The sequence below is a fragment of the Harpia harpyja genome, chromosome W (genome assembly GCF_026419915.1).
Source record: "Harpia harpyja isolate bHarHar1 chromosome W, bHarHar1 primary haplotype, whole genome shotgun sequence".
Taxonomy (NCBI): Eukaryota; Metazoa; Chordata; class Aves; order Accipitriformes; family Accipitridae; genus Harpia; species Harpia harpyja.
Genome location: NC_068968.1, coordinates 4,507,081 through 4,532,733, shown reverse-complemented (window position 1 = coordinate 4,532,733; position 25,653 = coordinate 4,507,081). Strand labels below are relative to the sequence as shown.

General features: G+C 54.3%; 1 protein-coding gene across 1 annotated transcript in view; it reads right to left on the bottom strand.

Annotated features, from left to right (window-relative positions):
• LOC128136283 (AT-rich interactive domain-containing protein 3A-like) overlaps nt 1–22,856 on the bottom strand; it is a 34,957-nt gene extending 12,101 nt beyond the window's left edge. The window contains exons 1-2 of the mRNA XM_052775565.1: nt 22,818–22,856; nt 21,777–22,064 (exon numbers count right to left, since the gene is read on the bottom strand). Of these exons, the coding sequence (XP_052631525.1) occupies nt 21,777–22,064; nt 22,818–22,856 (327 nt within the window). The remainder of the gene's footprint in view (nt 1–21,776; nt 22,065–22,817) is intronic.
• Nucleotides 22,857–25,653: the final 2,797 nt, after the last annotated feature.

The window sequence follows — 25,653 nt, the reverse complement described above, 5'->3', positions numbered from 1 at the left end:
GGATTGTAATGAACTGGTTAACTTTGTTCATGAAATCGCATGTGGGGGTAGAGACATTCCTTGCTTATCTAAAACCACAGTATCCAGTTAAGTACCGATGATTAACGAAAGACGTTCCACCTAACAAACAAATGACGGCGCAAACACACACACAATGCAGAAGATACTAGCCGCCACCTGAAGGCAGATTACGACCACCTAGCAACTGACGACACAAACGCACACACAATACAGAAGATACGAGCCGTCACGTAGACAGAAACTAGAAACTGTATAAATAAAGGGACTCTTCCCCATTTTCGGCGCGAGCCTTTGGCGGAACACTGTCTCCCTGGCCGCCCAGCGCTGTTTTACTCTCTTATCGCTTGCTAATAAATTCGATCTTGTCATTTAATACAAATTGGCTCCTCCAATTTGTCACGAGCGTCTATAACACCCAGGACTGGGATGCTCAGCCCTGCCCTGGCTCAGCAGCCTCCCAGCACTACCCAGTGCCAGTGTTCATCAGGTACCAGCATGGGATCAGCATCCTCAACCACAGGGATGCTGGTCCCATCTCAGGGCAGGGCGAGCTGGCAAGGCCACAGTGCTGGGTGCCAGCGAGGGAGCTGTGTGCACCAAGGCTGCCCCACGCTACTGGGGTGACAGGGCTATTGATGACCTGATAAGCACAGCCTGAGCCATGTCACCATGAGACAGGGCCTAATCGATGGCTGAGGACAGCTCAAAGCACCTCCACAAAGGGACACACTGCCAGATCCTTCTCCCTTGGCTGGGCACGGTGACCCCAAAGCCATCTCCCCTGGCCAGGCATGGGGACCCCAAATCCATCTTCCTCGGCTGCACACGGGGACCAGGGTGTGAGCATGACAGCGACACATCCCTGCAAGGCGCAAGGACTTCCCGCAGTGGGTGTGTGCATGCAAAGCCAGATGCACGTGCACTGTGTGCAAGTGCACGAGCACGAAACCACATGTGCAGTGCTGTGTGTGCAGACACTGGTGCACGTGTGTCCCAGCAAGTCTGTGGGTGCACCAACGCGTGTGCAAGCCAGTGAACTTGCACAGATGCACACGTATGGCTGTGTGGATACTTATGGACACAGCTCCAGACACACAGACACAACTCCCTGGGCTGAGCTGAGGGACGGCACCTGGGAGGTGAGCAAGCCCCTACACCAGGGACATGAAGCACCAGCTCCGTGCGAAAGCCAGGGCTCCCCCGATTCCAGCACAGCACCTGGGTGATCATGACAAATTGGAGCCTGCCAGATCAATGGCCCAGCAGTAAAAGTCAGAGCACATGAAGGAAAAATTAGCACCGATCGAAGGTTCTATAGACACCAATTCATCCCAGCCAGCCTGGCAAGAATTTAAAGCCATTTAAAAGAAACAAAACTCAGCAGTCCAGAATGGATTTCCAAAACATATACAAAGACATGCAAGCTGGAAAACAATCAGGCACAAAATAGAGTCGTTTAAAAACAATTGTGCTGGGAAAGGCTGTTAAAAACCAATAGAAAGGGTGCTCCACACAGCACATCCTTCACGGGGCAGATAAAGGGAGCTGGGCTGTGGGGATGTGTCAGGCTGTGGGGACATGGGGATGTGGGGACATGGGGACACACAGGGATGCAGGGATACAGGGATGCTCCAACAGACACCCTGTGGTGTGTCCTATCACCGGACAGACACATCTAACACAGTCCCTCATCTAACCCATGGGTGCCAGCTGCAGGTCCCTCATCTAACACATAGGTGCTAACTGCCTGTCCCTAACCTAGTCAACGGGTGCTACTGGCCTGTCTCCCACCACACCCATGGGTGCTGACTGCCCAGCTCTGAGCTGCTCCATGGTGCTCCCTGTCTCTTCTCCCTGCAGGTGCCACCTACCTCCTTGCAGCAGGGTGCTCTCGGGGTGCCCTGACCCCTGGGTGCCAGTGCCCTGTCCCTCCCCTCCACCACAGTGATCCCTGCCCCGCTCCACACCCCCTCCCCATCGCCTGCATGTAACTAGGTCAGGCTCGGAGCAGAGCTCCAGGGGGGGGTTGCTTTGATTTCTGCCATGGGAAGGCTGTATGAGCCAGGCTTTGCCTGTGTTTCCCTGCCTGTCCCTGCCTGCAGCAGGGCTCCCACCCACACTGCTCCATGCCAAGCCATTTCCATCCCTGTACAATCTCCTGGCTTGGAAAAGCAGGAGCAAACCCCCCAAAACCAGCAACTGCTGCCCATCCCATGGCAGGGTGAAGCCACCACCTTCCTGGGGGGTCAACCCAGCGGGTAGGCTCCTGCACCCCGAGCTCAACAGCACCCACACTTCTGCCGGGCCCCCAGGTGCTGCTCACATTTCCGCTCCCACCAAGGCAGGCAGGATCCCACCCGGCATGTGCCGCCACTGCCTCCAGCACCCAAAATAGGTGTGACCTCCAAGCGCCAGGATCTATTTTTCCACCATTTATTAACCTCTAACCTTTTATCTGCGGGACACTGAGATGCAAAAACACATTACATCAAATGGGGAGCAAAGGTCGGCTTTTAAGTGGAGACAAGAGTGGAGCCGAGTAACAGGGGACACGCCGGCAGGGCCCTCGGTTGCACCGGGGACGCACCAGGTGTTACTGAAATCCAGAATAAAATTCCTTAACACCAATGAGAAGTTAAGAAGCAGGCACTTCGTTTATTGCAGCGCTGGGGACACGGGGGATCGCTCCTCCAAAGGCGTGTCCAACAGTATCAAAATCCATCAGTTTTTATAGACTTTTTCTGTCAGGTCATTGTTACATAAGCTCTTTACATAAAAATGCATACTATGCTTGTTCTTAAATTTAACCTTTATAATGATTGGTCCTTTGATTATATAACCTTATCAATATTCTTATTTAAAAACAATCATTGGTCAGTTACACTTAGCTCTACTGATTGGAATCTTCGATACTCAAATCGAGATGGGAAGGGTAAGGGGGTTTCCAAGCAGCAAACTGGTGTCCATGACAGTTTCCTTAGTTTCTTGAAACAAAACATTGAAAAACCAGTAACTTCCTGGTGAGGTTTCTATGGTTAGCTATTTCAAACTTTAACAATATTAAGGTTCCTATAGTCACACATAACACAGTTCCTAAAGTTAGAATCATAGAATCATAGAATCATTTCGGTTGGAAAAGACCTTCAAGATCATCGAGTCCAACCATTAACCATGCCCCCTAAACCATGCCCTGGAGTACCCTGTCCACTCGCTTTTTGAATACCTCCAGGGATGGTGACTCAACCACTTCCCTGGGCAGCCCATTCCAATGTTTGACAACCCTCTCAGTAAAAAAATTTTTCCTAATATTTAACCTAAACCTCCCTTGCCTCAACTTGAGGCCATTTCCTCTTGTCCTATCTCCAGCCGCCTGACAGAAGAGACCAACACCCACCTCACTACAACCCCCTTTCAGGTAGTTGTAGAGAGTGATAAGGTCTCCCCTCAGCCTCCTCTTTTCTAGACTGAACAACCCCAGATCCCTCAGCCGCTCCTCTTAAGACTTGTGCTCAAGGCCCCTCACCAACTTGGTTGCCCTTCTCTGGACACGCTCCAGCACCTCCATGTCTTTCCTGTAGTGAGGGGCCCAAAACTGAACACAGTACTCGAGGTGCGGCCTCACCAGTGGAACAACCACCTCCCTGTTCCTGCTGGCCACACTGTTCCTGATACAGGCTAGGATGCGATTGGCCTTCTTGGCCACCTGGGCACTATGAAACTAAGTTTCTATGGCTACATTTCAAACTTAACAATCCTATACATTATGCTTCACAATTTTACTTTTTAATCAAACTTAACTCTTCTATGTGATTAAATTTTGATTTCTTTACCAGAATATTTGCAACATTTCCCCCCTTTGAAAGTTTTGAAAATCATTTCAATACTTTCATCTTTTCTGTTTGAGGCTACTAATTTTTTAGTAGTCTCACTTGAACAGGGATTATGTCACAGTTTGTTTAAGACAGCCAAAAGTGACACAGATTATAACAATGATGATAACTATCAGAATTATATTTTGTAAAAGCTCAGTCAACCATCCAGTCAGAAAAAATCTAAAGTTTTGAAATCTTTTGTTTAGCTAAAAATTTTCTATGTTTGATCTTAATTCTCTACTGTTTTGAGCTACATGTTTTATTCTGTCTATCTGATGATTTAGATCATCTGTCATATTTGGTATGTGGATATAACATGAATCATTTAAAAGTCCAATGTACCTACATACTCTATGTTTTTGGGGGTTTTTTGTGGGTTTTTTTTTAATAATAATAAGTTTACAGTTAATCGATTTTATAATGTCATTTTACTAATAGCTTATATTTATATATTGAGTTTATTTAACCCATTTTGAATAACACAGGCATCCAATGAGATTTGGGGATGCTCAGGCTGGAGAGGAGGTGGGTTTAGGGGATTCTTGCTGATGGGGGGGTAGGCTGGGTCCCAGCAAAGGCTGGCTATGGGATCCAGGCATCACAGCTTCACAGGGGTGGCATGGGGGGGTGGTCTGCCACAGCCTCCAGGCATGGAGGGACCCCCAGACACCCCTAGCCCTGAGGAAGGAGCCAGCTTCATCCCCTACCTGGGGCTCCTGGCCCTGCCACTCACCCTCCTCCTCCTCCTGCAGGGTGGGCACCGCAGTCCCTTCCTCCCTTGCTTGGGGACACACAACCCACATGAGTGTGCACAACCTTGCATGGGTACACACAACCTGATGTGATGAGTCAACAGCTCTGTGTCTGGATGGAGATCAGTGACGAGTGGTGTCCCTCAAGGGTCCATATTGGGACCAGTACTGTTTAATATCTTCATCAGTGACAAGAGACAGTGGGATCGAGCGCACCCTCAGCAAGTTTGCAGATGACACCAAGCTGAGTGGTGAAGTTGACACGCCTGAGGGATGGGATGCCATTCAGAGGGACCTGGACAAGCTTGAGAAGTGGGCCCATGTGAACCTCATGAGGTTCAACAAGGCCAAGTGCAAGGTCCTGCACCTGGGTCAGGGCAACCCCCAGCATCAATACAGGCTGGGGGATGAAGGGATTGAGAACAGCCCTGAGGAGAAGGACTTGGGGATACTGGTGGGTGAAAAGCTGGACATGAGCCAACAACGTGTACTTGCAGCCCAGGAAGCCAATCGTATCCTGGGCTGCATAACAAGAAGCGTGGCCAGCAGGTCGAGGGAGGCGATTCTGCCCCTCTACTCCGCTCTGGTGAGACCCCACCTGGAGTACTGCGTCCAGCTCTGGAGTCCTCAGTACAAGAAAGACATGGACCTGTTGGAGCAGGTCCAGAGGAGGGCCACAAAAATGATCAGAGGGCTGGAACACCTCTCCTATGAGGAAAGGCTGAGAGAGTTGGGGTTGTTCAGCCTGGAGAAGAGAAGGGTCTTGGGAGGCCTCATTGCAGCCTTTCAGTACTTAAAGGGGGCTTATAAGAAAGATGGGGACAGAGTTTTTAGTAGGGCCTGTAGCAATAGGACAAGGGGTAATGGTTTTAAACTAAAAGAGGGTAGATTCAGACTAGATATAAGGAAGAAATTTTTTACGAGGAGGGTGGTGAAACGCTGGAACAGGTTGCCCAGAGAAGTTGTGGATGCCCCATCCCTGGAAACATTCAAGGCCAGGTTGGACGGGGCTCTGAGCAACCTGATCTAGTTGAAGATGTCCCTGCTCATTGCAGGGGGGTTGGACTAGATGACCTTTAAAGGTCCCTTCCAACCCAAACTATTCTATGATTCTACATGAGTGTGCACAACCCCTCGTGGGCATGCACAACTCCACACAAGCACGCACCATCCTGTAAATGCACACACGTCCCCCCAGGGGCACACACAAGCTTGCACAGGCATGCACAACCCTGCGTTGGTGTGCATAACCCTGCATGGGCACTCACAGGCCTGTATAGGCACACACAACTCCACATGTTGTGGGATACTTGGAAAGTAATGGGCACATAGTGAACAATCCAGACTCGATGGAATTGATCAATTTGTGAGCCAAGGATGTTTTGTAGGCAGCAGGCTTCAAGGACGCTTTGCTTGTGGACACATATTTAGCTAACGGTAGTAAGAGCATTCCAGATGCCTTTAGAAGGCCTTAAACAGAATAAACAAGAAGACAAAAAAAGAAAGATGCCAATTAGAAGAACACAGGTGCACATTCCAAGATAAAGGGAACTTGGCACAAAGAACCTCAATTCGGCAGCTTATCTTGACCAATTAGACTGAGACAAGTTTCGCATGTTTTAGTTAATACAACCAATTATGCCTTATGTTTATGCGTGTGTACAGTGTTGTTATAACCAATCATTAGGTGTAACTAGGCGCGTGGACAGCTCATGCTAACCAATCTCTAATTTGCTTATGCGTGAACAGTAACTAGAATGAACATATAAACCGAGCTATCTTGGCAATAAAGTGGCATCTGCTTGATCATATTGATTGTGTGCAGTGTCCGTGACTTCCACGTCAACAAGTGGCGCGCGAACAGGGACCCTCGGATCGGTGTTGAATTCTACGACAGGAACCGACGGAGAGAGGGTGCGGAAGCCGGCCGTAGGCGAGTGCTGCCCCGGCACTCGGGAAAAAAAAACGGTACCGTTGTGGGAATCTCGTCCTGATCAGGCGAGCGGCCGGGGAGGAGATGGGGTCCACTATGTCCAAGGAAGAGGCAGCAGTGGTTAAGCTCCTCCAACATATGCTCTCTACGAGAGGATTAAGTTATGACTTGTCTACCCTGAAAGCCCTGCTACTATGGGCGAGAGAAAAAAGCTTACTCCCTACCTTTGGAGATGCTTTTGCCATTCCTACTTGGGAAAAGATAGGGCAAGAATTATGGCATAACATAAGTTCGGGTTCAAAAGAGGCGAGCAGATACTCCACCATGTGGAAGTTAATTATAGAAGCTTTAAAAGATATGAAAGCTGAACGTTCGGCAGTAGCTTCTGCTTTTGCCACACTGCAGCCCGAAGGGCCACAAGGGATGCCATCCCCGGCGAGCTTCACCTTTGCGCCACCACAAATTCCAGCCGTTGTTCCGGCCCGTGTATCCGGCGCAGGGGCTAGTGCAGTCAGGAAATCTGCGGTAGCAGATCCAGAGCCCAGAGATCAGCCCTTGGAAAAAGCCGACAGCCTGTCAGAATTTCCACCACCACCAGCAGAAGAGACGGAAAACAACTTAGTCTCTAATTCTCGTCCTTCATCACCTAAACCAGTTACCTCATCCCTGTATCCACCACTGCCACCATCCACTCCCCCATCCCCGCTCGAGGGAAAGGAGGAACGGACAATAGGTTCGGGGGATCCGCAACTAAAGGAACTGTTACAAAGGCTAGAGACTCTCGAAGCCCACCTAGAGCCGTCGGTGAAGTCCGAGCCGGCGTCTTCAACTTTTCCTGCACCTCCACCACCCTTCAACGCAGGATTTTCGTCGTTCCCCGCGACCACCTCCAATGAATCCTTGTGTTTCCCAGGACATATCGGGTGAGATCGGTGCCGTGGTTCCTTTGCCACAGCCACATCCGGCGACCTTATTAACAGGGAGTGGGGTGGGAGATCCGGCAAAAAGATGGAAGGGGGTAATCAGAGATGCTTTAATTGAAGGTGAAATTATTCCATCTGCATTTCCAGTTGTGGCAGGGGCACATGGGGGTCCTGTTTGGGAAGTGTTAGAATGGAAAGTTTTAAAAGAAGCTAAGGCAGCAGTCACTCAATATGGGTTAAAATCACCATACAGTCAATCTGTTATTCAACATGTATTTTCTACACATTTATTGACACCATACGATGTTAAAATGATTGTGCAAATGTTACTGCTTCCATCCCAGCAGATTCAATTTTATCAAAGCTGGCAAGCGACCTGTGAAAATGCAGCCACTATCCCACGACAGAACAGGGATCCTTTGTTTGGAGTGCAAGCTCAAATGTTATTGGGGGCAGGTCCTTATGCCAGATCAGGATGGCAGGCATAATTTGCCATAGAAGTTTTACAACTCAGTCAAGACTTAGCTTTTAAAGCATTGAACAGAAACCTTTTAATTAGTGTGGGTACAGCTTTTGAGCTTAGTACCTGGGAAGCTATCGGAACCTCCCTATGGGATGAAATTAGTGACGGGTCTAAAGAAGTTAAAGGTCTTACAACTTTATGGAAATTAATGAAAGCAGATCGTAAAGTGGCTGCGTCTGCTTTTGCTGCTCTCTCTCCAACCGCAAGTGAAGGAGAAACGCGGGGAGAAAAACATAATGCAGTGAGAGAGTCTTTTGGAGCTTGTCCGCCTGCTCCTGTGCCCTTGACTTCTGCTCCACTCCCTGGGACTGCCGATATTAATCAGCTATCTGACAGTTCCCAAGCCTCCCTAACCGTATGCTTAAAGGAAACCCTACAGAATCAGGAAGCGAGTAAAAATCCACCTACGAGAAAACAGCCCCCAGATATTACCACTCAACATGAACAAATTATACCTAGCATATACCCTCCATTGCCTCCATCTACGCCTGGGTCGCCTCAAGAGCATGAAGAGGGGCCGGAGCTCACTTTGCAGCAGTTACAGTCAGTAATAGAAAAGCTGGCACAGCTGGAGGCTGCTGTGAAGCGAGAAAAACCGCCAACCGTATCCTTTGATGCACCCCCTTCCCCCCCCCCCCCCCACTTTCCTCCTCCTCACTGCATTTGGCCTGTTATGGGTGACACACATAAGTGAAGAATGGATGGCGAACATAACGCATCAAGAAGCTATATGTCTTTCTGTTGCTACCCCTGAAAACCCTTTTTCTACCTCTTTGGTGGGGTTACCTCTAGACACCTGGCCAGATCCAATGCCTGAATTTTCCCTTTGTACTAACCCACAATCCTGTGTCGATATTTGGGATGGTGTGTATGCACACCTGCCTCAAGTAATGCAAGAACCTCAAGAGTTAGAGTTGTTAGGATCAGTCATCATGAATGCCTGTGTGATGTTTAATTACACCTATAACACCACTCGAAAGGGTCAGAATGTAAATGCTATTTTGCCTGTATATAGAAATGCTACAGCTTGGTGTAACTATATCTATTCCAGAATATCACGCTTTTTTTTTTTTTTTTTCCAGCTGCTTTACCTGCAGGGATGTTTTTAATTTGTGGGGATAGAGCGTGAGGGTGAATTCCATCGAAACTTAACGGGAGGCCATGTAGCCTCAGACAACTTACATTACTAACACCTGATATCAATATGATTCCCAGTAAAAGACTCACGATAACTAACACAGGGTTAAGTAGATGACTAACAAGTTTAAGAATTACAGGATGGTTGAAAGATTTGCTTATGCATGGCTTAGTTATTCTAATTGTAGTATTAGCAGTTGTAATAATTGTACCATATATTATAAAAATAGTTGAACGTATGAGTGCAAAAGCATTTCATGTAACTTGGCTTGCACAAAAACAAAAAGGGGGAATTGTGGGAGATTTCATGGAAAATGGGGGACATTTCTTTGAGCCTGATTATTTAGAGTTAGCATAAGTAGGCCGCAGTTAGCATGAGTGGGCCGGAGTACGTGACAGCTGCAGTATAAACGGACTTTGAACCACCAGAAAAACAACGGACATGAGGAACTTGGACAGTGGAGCAATTAATAAACAAGATAACAGAACTGCAGAGGCAAGAAGGAGCTGCAAGAGCTTTAACACAATTAAGAAAGCCGTCATTTCGGCTTAGAGCATTTAGCTGCGGGATGGGGACTTAGGAGTTGGTTTGTATCTTTGTTAAAAATCGGGGTTTCTTTTATTCTTGTATATTTTATTAGGTATAATGTTGCTTTTACTGTGTTTAATTAATTGTGTTCATAGATCTTGTAGGTCACCTTGATCAACATGACAGGTCAAGATTCTTTGTGCATTGCAACCGCATCACAAAACCCATGAACCAGTAGACAGGATGGCTATGACTCGTGCAGTGTGCCTGGCCAGCGAGCGCATGCGTCATAGGCTCCCCATGTTGCAACCAAGGTGGATTTTGGCACCCGCTGGCCACGTGTGCTGAAATCCGTTCCTCTGCAAATGTATAAATGCCGGGATTTTCCGAAGAGCATCGGGCTGGTGTACGGCAAGGCCATCATTGCCTCCATGGGGATGCCCATGTAAAGCTGGCACCTACCGATTGCTGGGCTGAGTTTGCGGTGCAAGACGGCATGCAATGTTGCAGAATCGAGCTGCTATTGATTTTCTATTGCTAGCACATGGTCATGGTTGTGAAGATTTAGATGGAATGTGTTGTATGAATTTATCTGATCACTCTGAATCGGTCCATAAAGCTATACAAATGATGAAGGACCAAGTTCAAAAACTGCAGGTTAGTGTTGCGGACACATATTTAGCTAACGGTCGCAAAAGTATTCCAGATGCCTTTAGAAGGCCTTGAACAGAATAAACACGAAGACAAAAAAAGAAAGATGCCAATTAGAAGAACACAGGTGCACATTCCAAGATAAAGGGAACTTGGCACGAAGAACCTCAATTTGGCAGTTTATCTTGACCAATTAGACTGAGACAAGTTTCGCATGTTTTAGTTAGTATAACCAATTGTGTCCTATGTTTAGGCGCGTGTACAGAGTTAGTATAACCAATTGTGTCCTATGTTTATGCACGTGGACAGAGATAGTATAACCAATTATATTTTAGCTTTTGGCGCGTGGACAGCTGATGTTTAGCTTGACAAGGTATATAAGCACGCTATTTGGGCAATAAAGGGAGAACAACTTTAACCGTATCGGTGTCCGGTTGTTACTCGGCTCACGTCTCCAGATGGTTCCCTGCTACAGGTTAGTGATGGTTTGGGATGGTTAGACAGGCTGTTTACCCATTGGGGAATTATGGGATGGATAAGAGATCTGTTAAAAATGTTGGGAATTGTTTTGTTAGTATTGGTAGTCTTGTTATTAATTATCCCTTGTATACTCAGTTGTTTAGGAAGGATGGTACAGAATGCAATGGCTAAAGTCTGGATTGTTCAAAAACAAAAAGAGGGATTTGTGGGATACTTGGAAAGTAATGGGCACATAGTGAACAATCCAGACTCAATGGAATTGATCAATTTGTGAGCCAAGGATGTTTTGTAGGCAGCAGACTTCAAGGATGCTTTGCTTGTGGACACATATTTAGCTAACGGTAGTAAGAGCATTCCAGACGCCTTTAGAAGGCCTTGAACAGAATAAACAAGAAGACAAAAAAAGAAAGATGCCAATTAGAAGAACACAGGTGCACATTCCAAGATAAAGGGAACTTGGCACAAAGAACCTCAATTTGGCAGCTTATCTTGACCAATTAGACTGAGACAAGTTTCGCATGTTTTAGTTAATACAACCAATTATGCCTTATGTTTATGCGTGTGTACAGTGTTGTTATAACCAATCATTAGGTGTAACTAGGCGCGTGGACAGCTCATGCTAACCAATCTCTAATTTGCTTATGCGTGAACAGTAACTAGAATGAACATATAAATCGAGCTATCTTGGCAATAAAGTGGCATCTGCTTGATCATATTGATTGTGTGCAGTGTCCATGACTTCCGCGTCAACAACATGTGTGTGCACAACCTTGTACACACACACACAACTCGCACAAGCACACATCCTGAGACAGGCACATACAACAGCGTCCGTATGTGCACAGCTTCCTACAGGCATGCACAACCCCAGATGAGCATGCACAACCTTTCATGGGTGCACACAACTCTGCACAAGCATGCACACCCCTGTATGTGCATGCACACATGGGCACGCACTCTATACGTGTATGCACAACCCCAGAAGGGCACATACAATGCCAGACATGCATGCATAACTCTAGATGGGAACACACAACCCCAGATGGGCACACACACCCCCAGACAGACACCCCCCCACCCCACAGGGGCACACACGACCCCAGAGCATCCCCCCCACCATGCACCTTGCCCAGGGGCAGTTGTGCAACAAGAGCAGCAGCTCCTGCTTGTGGTGACCTATGAGCAAGGACCCTTTTAATCATGTTTGCATTGATATAATTAGTAAGTCATTTAATGCCATTGATGTAACTATATTCCTCTATAAACAGAAGTATTAAACTGTCAAGCCGGTGATCAATATCCCGCCGGTGTGCAGTGCAGCTCCACTCTGCTGACCTTAGGGACCCCGTCTGCGGGGCTCGGGCCCCCCAAAAGCTGTGGCAACCCCAGTGCCACCCCGCCTCCGCCTGGCACAGCCACTTGGGTGCTGGTGCAGGGCCAGAGGAGGGTGTCCTTGTCCCCACCCCGGGTGCAGCCTCTGGGACCCTGCTCCCTCCCATCATCCCATTGCCATGGCAACGTCTTTATTCCTTAAGGGATGGGGATAACGGGGCTTGTCAGGCAGGTTAAAGGTCAGCAGGTCAAACATGATTTATTAAAGGGACACGAATAGACCTTGTGCCTCCCCTGCCTCCTCACAATGATTAAATAACATCTTTAGCACCTCTCACTCACCCGGGAGAGGCGCCTCTCCTGGCTCTGGGAGGCTTGTAGGGCTGGAGCTGGGGTCCCTGTCACCCCATGGCCCAGCTGATCCCCCAAACAGAGGAGGGATGCGGTAAGGTGGATCGATGGCTGGATCAATGGGCCGAGGCCAATTGTATGAGGTTCAACGAGGCCAAGTGCCGGGTCCTGCACTTTGGTCACAACAACCCCATGCAGCGCTACGGGCTTGGAGTGGCTGGAAAGCTGCCTGGCAGAAAAAGACCTGGGGGTGCTGGTTGACAGCCAGCTGAATATGAGCCAGCAGTGTGCCCAGGTGGCCAAGAAGGCCAACGGCATCCTGGCCTGCATCAGAAATAGTGTGGCCAGCAGGAGCAGGGAGGTGATTGTTCCCCTGTACTCGGCACTGGTGAGGCCGCACCTCGAGTACCGTGTTCTGTTTTGGGCCCCTCACTACAGGAAAGACATGGAGGTGCTGGAGCGTGTCCAGAGAAGGGCAACCAAGTTGGTGAGGGGCCTTGAGCACAAGTCTTATGAGGAGCGGCTGAGGGAGCTGGGGTTGTTTAGCCTGGAGAGAAGGAGGCTGAGGGGAGACCTTATCGCTCTCTACAACTACCTGAAAGAGGGTTGTAGTGAGGTGGGTACTGGTCTCTTCTATCAAGTAACTAGTGATAGGATGAGAGGAAATGGCCTCAAGTTGCACCAGGGGAGATTTAGATTGGATATTAGAAAAAAATTTCTTTACTGAAAGGGTTGTCAGGCATTGGAACAGGCTGCCCAGGGAAGTGGTGGTGTCGCCATCCCTGGAGGTGTTAAAAAAATGCGTAGACGAGGCACTTCAGGACATGGTTTAGTGGGCATGGTGGTGTTGGGTTGATGATTGGACTCGATGATCTTAAAGGTCTTTTCCAACCTAAACGATTCTATGATTCTGTGATTCTAAGGTGCTAAGCCACCCCCCCAGGCATCTCCAGGCTGCCCTGCCCTGGTGAACCCCTCCATGCCCCCCCATAGCCCCACTGCCCCACTGCCAAGGGAAGCAATTGCAGCGGGACCCCCCGCAGCCCCTGCTCGGCTGCCACCTCCTGCTGGCAGGGAGGGCTCAGATTGGCAACCAGGATTTAATCCACTTAATACAAGCTATATTGATCCCAGACCCTGCTCGGCTCCCCCCTGCCTTGCACCCCACCCTCCCCAACCCTGAGCTGCTTAATATGCACTGCATTGATTAGCCGTGCTGGTCATTTTTCCATCTGGCCACTGTTCACGCAGGGAGCTCGGGCAATGCTCATCCCCATGTGTGTCCCCCGGCCCCTGGGGTGCAGCTGCACACTGCAGGTGACCAACCACTGATGGGCTATTTTGGGGTCCTTTTGCCCCTCCGGAGCATCACTGCCACCTCCAAGCTGGGGATCCCTGGCTCCTTCCCCAGGGAGATGGTGCACAGCCAGGCACCCGGACACTAGGGTGTCCCCCCTGGTGTCCTGATGGGATGGGGGGATGGGAAAACTGTCAGTGCCTCAGTTTACCCCGCAGGCTTGCAACCACAGGGACTGGCCATTCCCAGTGGATGCACAGCCCTGTGCACCCCGGGGTGCAGGGACCCCAAGAACAGCCACAGCCACAGCCCCCCCTCTGCTTCCCCCCACAGTGGGGCACACACAAAGGAGCTGAGGGCTCGCGGGTTCCCCCCCCCCCCATCCCCATGCCCAGAGCTGGGGGGCAGCTCACTCTCTGCCGGGCACAAACCACCCCCTGACCTTGCAAGCCTCTGCCGCCAGCCGTTAATAAGTTAACGGTTACGGGATGGCTTTGCCTGGATGCTGGATGCATTCAAAGGCACTGCCAGCTCACTGGGGGGAACTGCTCCTCTGAACCCACAGCCCTGATGGGCGCCAGGGGGCTCACTCACCCCTGCATCCCCAGCCTCAGCGGTCACCCCACCAGTGTGGCCAGACACCCCCGGTCAGAGCCATCTCCCAGCGCTGCAGCTAATCCCCCCAAACCTTTCATCGTGCTTAATATTTAACAGCACTTTATAGAACAGCAGGTTTAATCAGCACTGATAATGCGGTGGATCCGGCAGGTCATTAAAACCCCCCTCTCCCAGGAAAGCTGCCTGCTGCAGACATTAACCTGGCTTCGCGCAAGGTGAGGGACTGTTTGCTGGTGGCGCTGGCCTTGGGATGGCAGCCCCCCACCTGCAGCCCAGCCCCGGGGTGAAGGGGGGGGTTTCAGGGTCCCCAGCCTCCTCCTCAACCTGTTTTGCAGGAGGGTGTCCTGGTTTCAGCTGGGATAGAGTTAACTGTCTTCCTAGTAGCTGGTACAATGCTATGTTTTGAGTTCAGTATGTGAAGAATGTTGATAACACTGATGTTTTCAGTTGTTGCTCAGTAGTGTTTAGACTAATGTCAAGGATTTTTCAGCTTCTCATGCCCAGCCAGTGAGAAAGCTGGAGGGGCACAAGAAGTTGGCACAGGGCACAGCCAGGGCACCTGACCCAAACAACTGGCCAACGGGGTATTCCATACCATGTGACGTCCCATCCAGTATAGGAACGGGGAAGGGGGGGGGCAGGGATTCGCCGCTCGGGGATTGGCTGGGTGTCGGTCGGCAGGTGGTGAGCAATTGCACTGCGCATCATTTGTACATTCCAATCCTTTCATTATTGCTGTTGTCATTTTATTAGTGTTATCATTATCATTATTAGTTTCTTCTTTTCTGTTCTATTAAACCGTTCTTATCTCAACCCACGGGTTTTGCTTCTTTTCCCGATTTTCTCCCCCATCCCACTGGGTGGGGGGGAGTGAGTGAGCGGCTGCGTAGTGTTTAGTTGCTGGCTGGGGTTAAACCACGACAGAGGGGAAACTGAGGCACGGGGTGCCAGCACGGCTCATCCAAGGGTTGGAGCCATGTATCCGGAGGAAACGTGCTGCATGGTGCCATCGTGGGCACCATCAGTGGCCCCATCCCACCATCCTACATCTGTCCATCTGAGGGCTGTGGTGCAGGGAGTGGGTCCCAGCTCCCAACGAGCGTGCGTCCCCCATGCTCGGCCCCTTGTTACTCAGTCATGGTTGAACAGGCAGGGAGTCAATGAGGGGATTTGTTTGGGTTAACCTCCCTGACCTGCCAGCACTTGCCACGCGGCCATCTCCCCCTCCATCCCTGCCTCCCCCTCTATCCCTCCCAGGGTGACCGGAGCTGGGAGACCCCCCTCCAGCACCACCCCAGGTGTCTCCCAAGGGACATGCATGCACACACCCACTATACGTGCATAGGTGTGCACACAGGGCATGTGCTTGCACATACAGGGGTTTGCACATGCACACACCCGCTATAGGGCTGGGTGAGTATGGGGGTGCATACCTGGGGGGGGCTATGTGCACGCCTGGAATGTGTGTTGGGTGCTCGGTGACCCCCCCGTGCACCTCCAGCCCCATCCTCTTCCTCTGGCTGCTTTGAAGCGACAATGGGGGAGGAAGGGCTGGTGGTCTCCCCCGTGCTGCCGATCCTGGCCCCCATCACTGGAAGAGCTGCACACCCAAGCAGAAAGGGCGTCTGAGGCTGGTGCTCACTCCCACCCCACCACCAGACATGGGATGTGGGTGACAGATCCGGGACAGAGCAGCTCCGAGCTGCAGCCCACAGTGGGGGAACGTGGCCCTGCCGACATGGGCATCCCCAGTGGGTGCCCTGTGCTCCAGGGGACAGGTCCCCACAGCCCCCATGTACATACAGTGCCCAGCATGCTCACCCTGTGCACGCTCGCACACCCAGTGCACCCCTACCCACACACTCACACAGCCCCCCAGCTTGCTCTGCACGTGCACACATCATGTGCACGCTCTCCTTGTGCACACTCACACCCAGACACGCTCTCCTTGGGCAAACACCCCCCCCATGCATGCTCACACAGCCCCTATACATGCTCTCCCTCTGCACACACAGCCCTCTGCATGCTCATGCACCTCCTATACACTCTCCCTGTGCGCACACTCACACTCACTCCCTGTGCACTCATCCATCCCCTTTACACTTTCCCTGTGCACACCCACACACCCCATGCATACTCACACCCCCCCATACACTCTCCCTGTGCGCACATACTCACCTACTGTGCATGCTCACCCATCCCCTACATGTTCCCCTTGTGCACATAGCCCCCCATGCATGTTCATGCCCTATACACACTCTCCCTGGTGCATGCTCGCACATCCCCTATACATGCTGTCCCCTATGCACGTTGACCCCAATGCACACCTGAGCTTGTTCCCACACCCCTGCGCAGCTGCAAACCCCCTTGAGCACCCCGGCAGGGCTGGATCCCACCTCCCTGCCACAGCCCTGCCCAGCCCGCTGTTGGCACAGGGGATTTACCTCCATTATTAACCCGATTAGTGGATTAGTGGAGGCCCAAGCCAGCGAGGGGGTGCATCCCCCCCAACCCCCCCCCAATCCGGTTCCAGGGTGGCAGCCGGGGAGGGAGCCAGGGGCAGCCGTGGGATGGGGGCTCCTACTGGTGCTCCTCTCCTGCCCACAGCACCTTTATTCTCACACCCTTGATTAGAGAACCCAAGCCCTCGGGACCCCCCAGTCAGGAGATGGTGTCGTGGTGGCCACCGAAGCTCTCAGCATCCCCCAGACTGCAGCGGGGCTGAGAAGGGTCCTGGGGGGCAGTAGGGGGGGCAGGGGGCTGGCACCCACCAGGACCGCTCGGCACCTTGGCTGGGGGCAAGGGCCACAGGGGTGGTCGTGGAGGGGGGCTCAGCCCCCAAACCCTGCCCCAAACACCCATGGGTCTATACGGCTCCATATGTGGAGACACTGGTCCATGCATGTGCAGGAGTGTCCATACATGCTGGGATACTACATGTATCCCTATACATACACACAGGTGTATTCAGACATGCGTGGGCACAGCATACACATGTGGGCAGACACATGGGCCCATACACACCCCTACACTCAGGAGCACACACATATGGGTCCATACACACTTGACCACATCCATACACATGTGGGCACTCATATAGGTCCATATATACACACCAGTACTCATGGGTTCATACACACTTGGGCACTTATATGGATCCATACACACACATAGGGTCTCCCAGGAATCCCTACACACGTGAGCACTCATATGGGTCCACACACACGCATCAGCACTCATATAGGTTCAGACACACATGGGCACATCCCTACACTTATATGGGCACTTATATGGACCCATACACTCATGTTGGTCCATACGCGCGCGCGCACACACACACATGCCCAGAACATCCCTGTGTGCACTCCCATACCCCATCCATACACACCCCCAGCCATACCCCAGCAGCCCCCTGCTCCTGCCCTGTGCCCCTGCACTCCTGCTGGGTTGCCAGAGCTGCTGCCACCAGGGATTAGTGCACTGACTCTTGCTGCTGCTGCCTCCCTGCTGCAGGTGGTCCCAGCCCTGGGGCAGAGCTCTGCCCACAGGCTTGCCGGCAAGAAACCTCCAGGCAGCCATGGCCGGGAACAACCACCATGTCCATCCATGTCCTCCCCCCTGCTGTGGTGTAACCCTCTAATTTAGCCCCAGGAGCCCTGTAGTTGTTGTTCCTGCACCTGGGTTAAAGATGCGCTGGAGGTGGGGGGCTAGGGCAGGGAGACCACCTCCCTCCCCCCAGGGTCTCCCTTCTGAGCCACCTCCATCCCCCCACTCCCACAGGAGAAAGCAATGGGGACGAAGGCAGGAGGGCAAGTGCCGCACACCCCGCTGCCCCACTTCGGGATGATCCCAAGGCACAGTGAGGGGAACCAATAGAGCAGGATGTCTGTGGCGGGAAGGGCTGCAACCATCTCAGAGCACTTTCCTCCAGGCTTCGAGACACCAGCGCATCCGTTCACAGCCAGTGAGCCCCCCCAAATGCATGGAAAGGGCAGGTGGGTGCAAGAGGTGACTGCTGGCAGCGGAGACAGACAGGGCAGGAGCAGCACCACGGCAGGAGGAGGAATGGCCATGCCAGGGATGGCCAAGGACGATGGCAAACAGCTGCTGGCAAAGCCATCCATCCCCAAATTAACTGCTGAGGCTACCAGACACCCAAAAGTCCCCAAAGGGCCGGCTGGGGCTGACTCCCCCCAGCTGCTCTTGGGCATGGAGGAAGGAGCTCCAGGGGGGTCCTGATCCCCCCAACTGCAACCAGATGGGTCTGAACATGCTGGCAGGGCCCTGGCAGGGAGGGCAGCCTCCTGCCAGTGAACACTCCGCTGCTGGAGGGCTGGGCACAAAATCCAGGCATTTTGAGTCCCTCCTGCCCGGGGTCTTCCTGCGGTGCCAACTCTGGGAAGAGCCAGGGGATGGAGGAGGGAGCCCCATGTCCTGGTGCTGCTCTTTGTGAGAGACTGAAAGAGTTAATATCTCAAACATTGTGGTGGGGCAAGTTCTGCTTAAAGACAAACCCTGCACAGTAAGGAACCAAGGTGAAAAGCCCATCAGCTCAGACATCAGCAACAGGAGGGGGAGGGTGTGCTGGAAGGTGCACAGCTCCCTCTTCTGATACAAAGATCAAACAGTGGCCATGTCTGCAGGGAAGGGGAAGTTACTCCCCAAACGACCCCAAGCCCAAAGGCTCACAAACTGCTCATTAGCCTGACGAGTTCGGGTGCCCACCCGGAGGAGGGGCAAGGATAATAAAAGGACACAAACTGAAGCCCCGGGTGTGCAAGCCCACCAGAACTGGACCCCTTGGCTGACTGAACCAATGCTGGACCCAGGACTGGTGAAATCTTTCTCTCTTCCTTTTTCTCTGTCTTCTCTTTCCTTTTCCACAATCCCTACACCTCATCTGTTCCAAGACATAAACCGTTGACCAAGTCTGAGACTAAGCACAGCCCCAGCTGCCATGGGGTCTCTCCCCAGCTCCAGGACCCCCATGCCCATGCTGCCGGTGCCCCAGCAGCTTGCGAGCAGGCACATGCTGCCCTCCGTGCCCCACAGCATTGCAGTCCAGCCCCTGGGAAACCTCCGAAAGCCGGAGCACAGCCACCCTCCCCGCTCAGCCCCTGCCGAGAGCAGAGAACCTGTTCCCCAGGCTGGGTGAGGCATGGCTCTGCAGCCTGGGGAGGGACCAGGGGACACACATGTCCCTCCCAGGCAGGGGTATGTCCCCTCCCAGATGATCACAGGGGAGGGACAGGAGTGACAGACACCCTGCAGACCCCAAGGCAAGCCGGCATTGCAGCCTGCTCCAAACTGTCACCCCATACAGGGCAGCACCACACAAAGGCAGGACAGGGCTGGTCCCGGTAACTCCTTTCTGCTCTTCCAGTCCCATCCCATAAAGCCACCCAGAGGCAATCGGTCCCCTTGTCCCTGTGCACCCAGGGGGCACTGAACAAAAGGAACATCCCGCTGTCCCCTGGGCTGGCTGGGACATGCCACCTGGTAGGAAACCCACGTGTGGGTGTCTTTGGAGCAGGGACCCATTACCTTTCCGATCAGGGTTGGAGAAAAAAAGAGAGCAAGCAAACAAGGAGCCAGCTCTCACCCCAGGAAGCTGCAGCAGGATTTATCCCCCCCACCCCGACCTCCCCTGCGTTCCATCTCCCCGGTATTCACACCGCACTGCCGGCTTTGCTCCTACCCTGCGCGGGGAGCGTGGGCAGCCCCAGCCAGGGGCAGGGCACAAGGCTGAAAGATGAGGCTTTCTCTCCGTAAAGCCTCCCCAGGCCCGGGAGGGAGGAGCCGCTTCCCACCTCCCACCTGACCCCAGGAACTGGACAGTCAGCCTTTTTTTGCGCAGCAGGGTGTAACGTAACACTTCCCTGACAAGCTATTCAGCCTATGCAGCTCACCCACCCTGGCCCTCCCCGGGTTGCCTTTGAGGCAGCATCCAGCGCTGGCAGCCTCCCCGGGCACAGCCACAGGGCACGCACTGCTCGTGCCCTGCCTGCACTCTTACCTGCCACATCGCAGGCGGGCGCCCAGGGAGGTGAGCTCTGGCCCTTCCAAACAACCAGAAAGGACAATCTCCAAACAGAAAGAGCAGCGCCGTGGCCCCACAGCACCCAAAAGTCGGGTCCTTGCTGCTGTCCCCATCCCCTCCCACCAGAGCCACTGTGGATGAGCTGGTAATTCCCCTCATCCCGCTGTCCCCTGAGCAGTGCCATCCTAAAAAGCTACACACGAGCTGCACGGGGACCAACTGCCTGCTCCGTCCCTTCGCCACCCACCCTGCCACCAGTGTCACACTTCTCTCCCCCCACAATGAAGCCGAGCACATGGGGAGTGCAAACCCGACCTGGTGCTGTGCAATCCACACTCACACTCATGCATGGAGCAACCGCATGTGAACCAGGGCTTCCACAACCCAGCAGGGACAGGATTCATACACGGGGGCACGTTATTAAATATGCAGAGGCCTTTCCTCCACCCTATATATGAGCCCCAGGAGCCCTGTCTCCCCACCAGATCTCCATGGCAGATAGGGCCCCCTATGCCCATTGGGAGTGAGGTGATGGGGTTGACGTGCTGCTCCCTCCAGCCAATGTAGGAAATCAATGAGTGGCATCAACCAGCCATAATATGCCCCAGTCCTTGCAGAGACATGGGGGAGCTCGGTTCTGTGGCCTGCTGGCTCCTTGGGGTGACCATGCACTGGAACCCTCACCCTTGTCCATCTCCACAAAACCTCCACGGACAGGGATCACCCCATTTTACCTGTCACAGAAAGCACTGGGGATGGAGTCTGCACAGGTCAGGGCAGGCACGGGGAGGTGCCTGGACACTGGGCACCCCGTCATGCTGCAGGGCCTGGGGACAGGCATAGGGGACACTGGGGAGGTGACAGGCACGAGGCAGGGGTGGGATGGGGCTTGGTGGCAGGGAGATGGGGAGCACACGAAGATGCCTGTTGGCAGTGAGGAGCATTCAGGGGGTACCCATTTGGGGCAGGATGGGGCTCTGGGACAGGGGTGCTGGCTGGGGTGCACTGACTGTGCTTGCCTGGGATGTGGTTTGGGGGCTGTGGAGGGGGAATGGGGAGGTCCCATTTAGGGTGGCATGGAGACGATGTCTGGGGGTAATGGGGATGCCGGGAATGTCTGCTTGGGGTGGGACTGGGATGGGGCTTGGGGCAGTGGGGTTGCTCATTTAGGGTGGGTCACAGAAGGGGTTTGGGGGCAGTAAGGGGCATAAGCCGTTTGGGGAGGGCTGGACCCCGAGTTTGGGGGCTGTGGGGAGACACCAGGGCTGCCTGCCTGGGGCAGCCAGTGCTGGTGCCGGGGCGGCGGATGCCTCCTACCTGCTTGAACTGCTCCTCGTAGGTCCACTCTTGGGGCAGGGGGTCGCGGGGCTCCCCTTCTTCCTTTTCCTCCCCCCCCGCGGCGGCGGGCGGCGGGCACGGGCCAGGGGCCGGGCGGCCGCGGGGAGCGGCGTGCGGCGGCCCGGGGCCGGGCTCGGCCGGGGTCCATCGGGGAGCGCCGTCGGGGCCGCGGGCCAGGCGAACCGCCTGCTGCCGCTGCAGGCTCTCCATCACCGCCGCCAAGCGCAGCCCCCCCGCCGCCCCCAGCTCCCGCGGCGGGGCGGCCGACTGCGGGCACAGGGTACGGCCTCAGCGCCGCCGCCGGAGGAAGAGGAGGAGGAGGGGGGAGGGGAGGAAGCACACCCCACCCCACCCGTTCTCCCCTCCCCTCCTGGGGGCCCGCCCCAAAAGTTGGCCGAGGAGCCGCCGCCGCACCGGGTGCGGCACCCGCTGCCGGAGAGCCTGCCTCCCGCGCCGGGACCATCCGGCACTCTGCCCTACTGGGGACCCGGCCCTCCGGGACCTCATCCCCGCTCCTCCGGGGGACGCCCTCCCCGCTCCCACCGCTGACAGGTCCGACCGGGGACCCCCGTCCCTGTCTTGCGGGGAGCCTCCCTCCTCGGTCCCATGGGGACCGTGTCCTGCTGGGACCCCCCACCCCGCTCCCACCGGGGATCGCGTCTTACCGGGGACCTCCTCTCCGGTCCCACCGGAGACCTCCGCCCCGACGGTCCCAGCGGGGACCCTGTCCTACCGGGGACCGCCCTCCTTGGTCCCACCGGGGACCGTCTTCTACCGACCCCCCGCCGCCCCGGCCCTGCCGGGGACCACGTCCCGGTCCCGCCGGAGATCCCCCCTCGGTCCCACCGGGCGCCCTGTCCTCCTGGGACCCCCCTCCCGTTCCCACCGGGGCCCCCCAACCCGCTCCTTGTCCTACCCTGTCCGACCGGGAGTGCCCCCACCCCACTCCCACCGTGCACCCCCGCGCTACCGGGGCCCCTCCGCTCCGTTCCGTCGCGGTGCGGCTGCGCCGGACCTCACCAGTGCGGGTTTGGCCGCCAGGCTGGGGTTTTCCACCATGCCGCCGGCTCCGAGCGCCGCCCGGGGCTCGTCCCGGGAGGCACGGCCGGCTGCTCCGCCCGGTCCCGGCCCGCCGCTCACATGGCTCCGCGCCCGCCGATATTCTTTTATTTCGCAGCAGATGAGGGTGGGTGGGATTTTTCCTTCTTTTCTTTCTTTCTCTCTTTCTTCCCTTTTTTTTTTTTCTTTTTTTGGCAACAAGTGGCAGGCAGGCAGCAACACCCATCCCCGCTCTCATTTGCTAGCGCACGTCAAGGGAGTCATCCGGGGAGGGCCGAGCTTGCGGCAGCCCCGGGGGAGCGCCCCGGGACCAGCCCGCCGAGAGCCGACCCGAGGCCGCCCTGCGCGGGGCTGCGGGAGGGGATGGGGCCGCGGGCGCAGGGGGCTGGGCGGGCCGCAGTGTGTGTGGGGGGGGGCAGGGCGTGCATGCATGGAGGTGCTGGGAAAGAGGAGCGTATAGAGGCTCTACAAAGAGATCTGGACAGGCTGGATCGATGGGCTGAGGCCAATTGTATGAAGTTTAACACGGCCAAGTGCCGGGTCCTGCACTTCGGTCACGGCAACCCCATGCAGCGCTACAGGCTTGGGGAAGAGTGGCTGGAAAGCTGCCCGGCAGAGAAAGACCTGGGGGTGCTGGTTGACAGCCGGCTGAATATGAGCCAGCATTGTGCCCAGGTGGCCAAGAAGGCCAATCGCATCCTAGCCTGTATCAGGAACAGTGTGGCCAGCAGGAACAGGGAGGTGGTTGTTCCCCTGTACTCGGCACTGGTGAGGCCGCACCTCGAGTACTGTGTTCAGTTTTGGGCCCCTCACTACAGGAAAGACATTGAGCTGCTTGAGCGTGTCCAGAGAAGGGCAACCAAGTTGGTGAGGGGCCTTGAGCACAAGTCTTATGAGGAGCGGCTGAGGGATCTGGGGTTGTTCAGTCTAGAAAAGAGGAGGCTGAGGGGAGACCTTATCGCTCTCTACAACTACCTGAAAGGGGGTTGTAGTGAGGTGGGTGTTGGTCTCTTCTGTCAGGTGTCTGGAGATAGGACAAGAGGAAATGGCCTCAAGTTGAGGCAAGGGAGGTTTAGGTTAGATATTAGGAAAAATTTTTTTACTGAGAGGGTTGTCAAACATTGGAATGGGCTGCCCAGGGAAGTGGTTGAGTCACCATCCCTGGAGGTATTCAAAAAGCGAGTGGACAGGGTACTCCAGGGCATGGTTTAGGGGGCATGGTTAATGGTTGGACTCGATGATCTTGAAGGTCTTTTCCAACCGAAATGATTCTATGATTCTATGATTCTATAGTAGGGGTTTGCAAGGGGTCTGTGCATGCATACGTAATTGGGTGCTGCACCCATTGCACATATATACAGAGGGTCTGTGTATGTATAGATACCTGTGTGCTGGGAGAAGGTAGTGCATTGCATGTGTGTGTGTTTGCAGTGGGACTGTGCTTGCATGTGTACATGTGCGCTCACTGGGCGAACACCGCATGTGTGCATGCAGGGTGTCTGAGCATGCATGCATTTGTGCATACCAGGAGAGGTGAGTGCATTGCATGTGTGTGTGCAGGGGAGCCTGTGCACACCCACTGGGAGCATGCCCTGCATGCATGTGTGTGTGCACACTGTGTTTAAGGTGTGCATATGCCCTGGGGCCGTGGAGGATGTGCATACATTGTGTGGAGCCGTTTGCATGCACATGCATACATGCAGCCGTGTGCACTGTCGGAGGGGCTGAGTGTGTGTATGCTATTGGGGACAACAATAAGTGCTTATATGTGTATGCCAGCAGCTGGGTGTGTGCGTTTTGTGTGCTCACCTGTAGGTGTGTGCAGTCTGTGTTGGGAGAGGTGGGGGTGTGCATTGTGTGCACAGGCAGGCATGTGCACGTGTGTGTGTTTAGGGGAGGTGGGTGTGTGTACCCACACTGTCAGTCCGTGTGCAGGCACAAAAGGGCATTTCAGGTGAGCTGCAAGTGCTGAGCCCTGACCTCCATCTGCAAGAGCCATGAGGTCACTGCAGCGCACCCCAAGCTGGGGCCTGAGACCTGCCCACAGGCTGGGGCCACTGGGGGGTCCTCCTGAGGGGTGCTGTGTGTGCCCAGACCCCAGTTGGAGGGGTCAGACTGCAATGTGGCCTGGACCCCCAAACAGGCTCCCAGAGCCCTGGCCCCTGCCTGGCATGGGCAGGATGAGGCCACGCATCTCTGTCACTGGAGGGACTCAGTGCCACTAGCTTGCCCTGTGTCCCTGCTTGCAGCAGGGTAAACTGAGGCAACGGGGTACCATCAAGCACGTCTCCAGACATTGGACAAGAGTGTGAGTCAGGGTGAGCATGCAGCACCCTGGCCCCACTGCTGCACCCACAGCACCTCACTGCCCCAGGTGGGCCAAGGCCTGTGGCAAAGCACAGGGCTTCCCCTGCCGGCAGCATCCCCACACTGTCCCCACACTCCCCCTCCACCTGCCTGCCTGCCAGTTTTTTCCTGACCCCTCTTTACTATGGAGGCAGCTTTAGCAGGAGGCAAAGGAGGCACCTGCTCTTTCCCGGGCTTTTTTGGCCAGGGCAGCTGCAGGGTTTGCATGGGTCCCTGGGGGACAAGCAGCAGCAGCATCCTGCAACACCGGGACACAAGGGACAGTGGCTTTGGCCCCATCCCACAGCCAGGGCAGCTTGTCACCGAGACCTCATGCTGCTGCACTGGGTGTTGGTGGCACAGGGTGACAGGAGCTCTGGGTGTCAAGGGCTGCTGGGTCTGTCCCCTCCGGGGCCACCTGTGTGCCACAGGGGCCAGGGGCAGCTGCCTT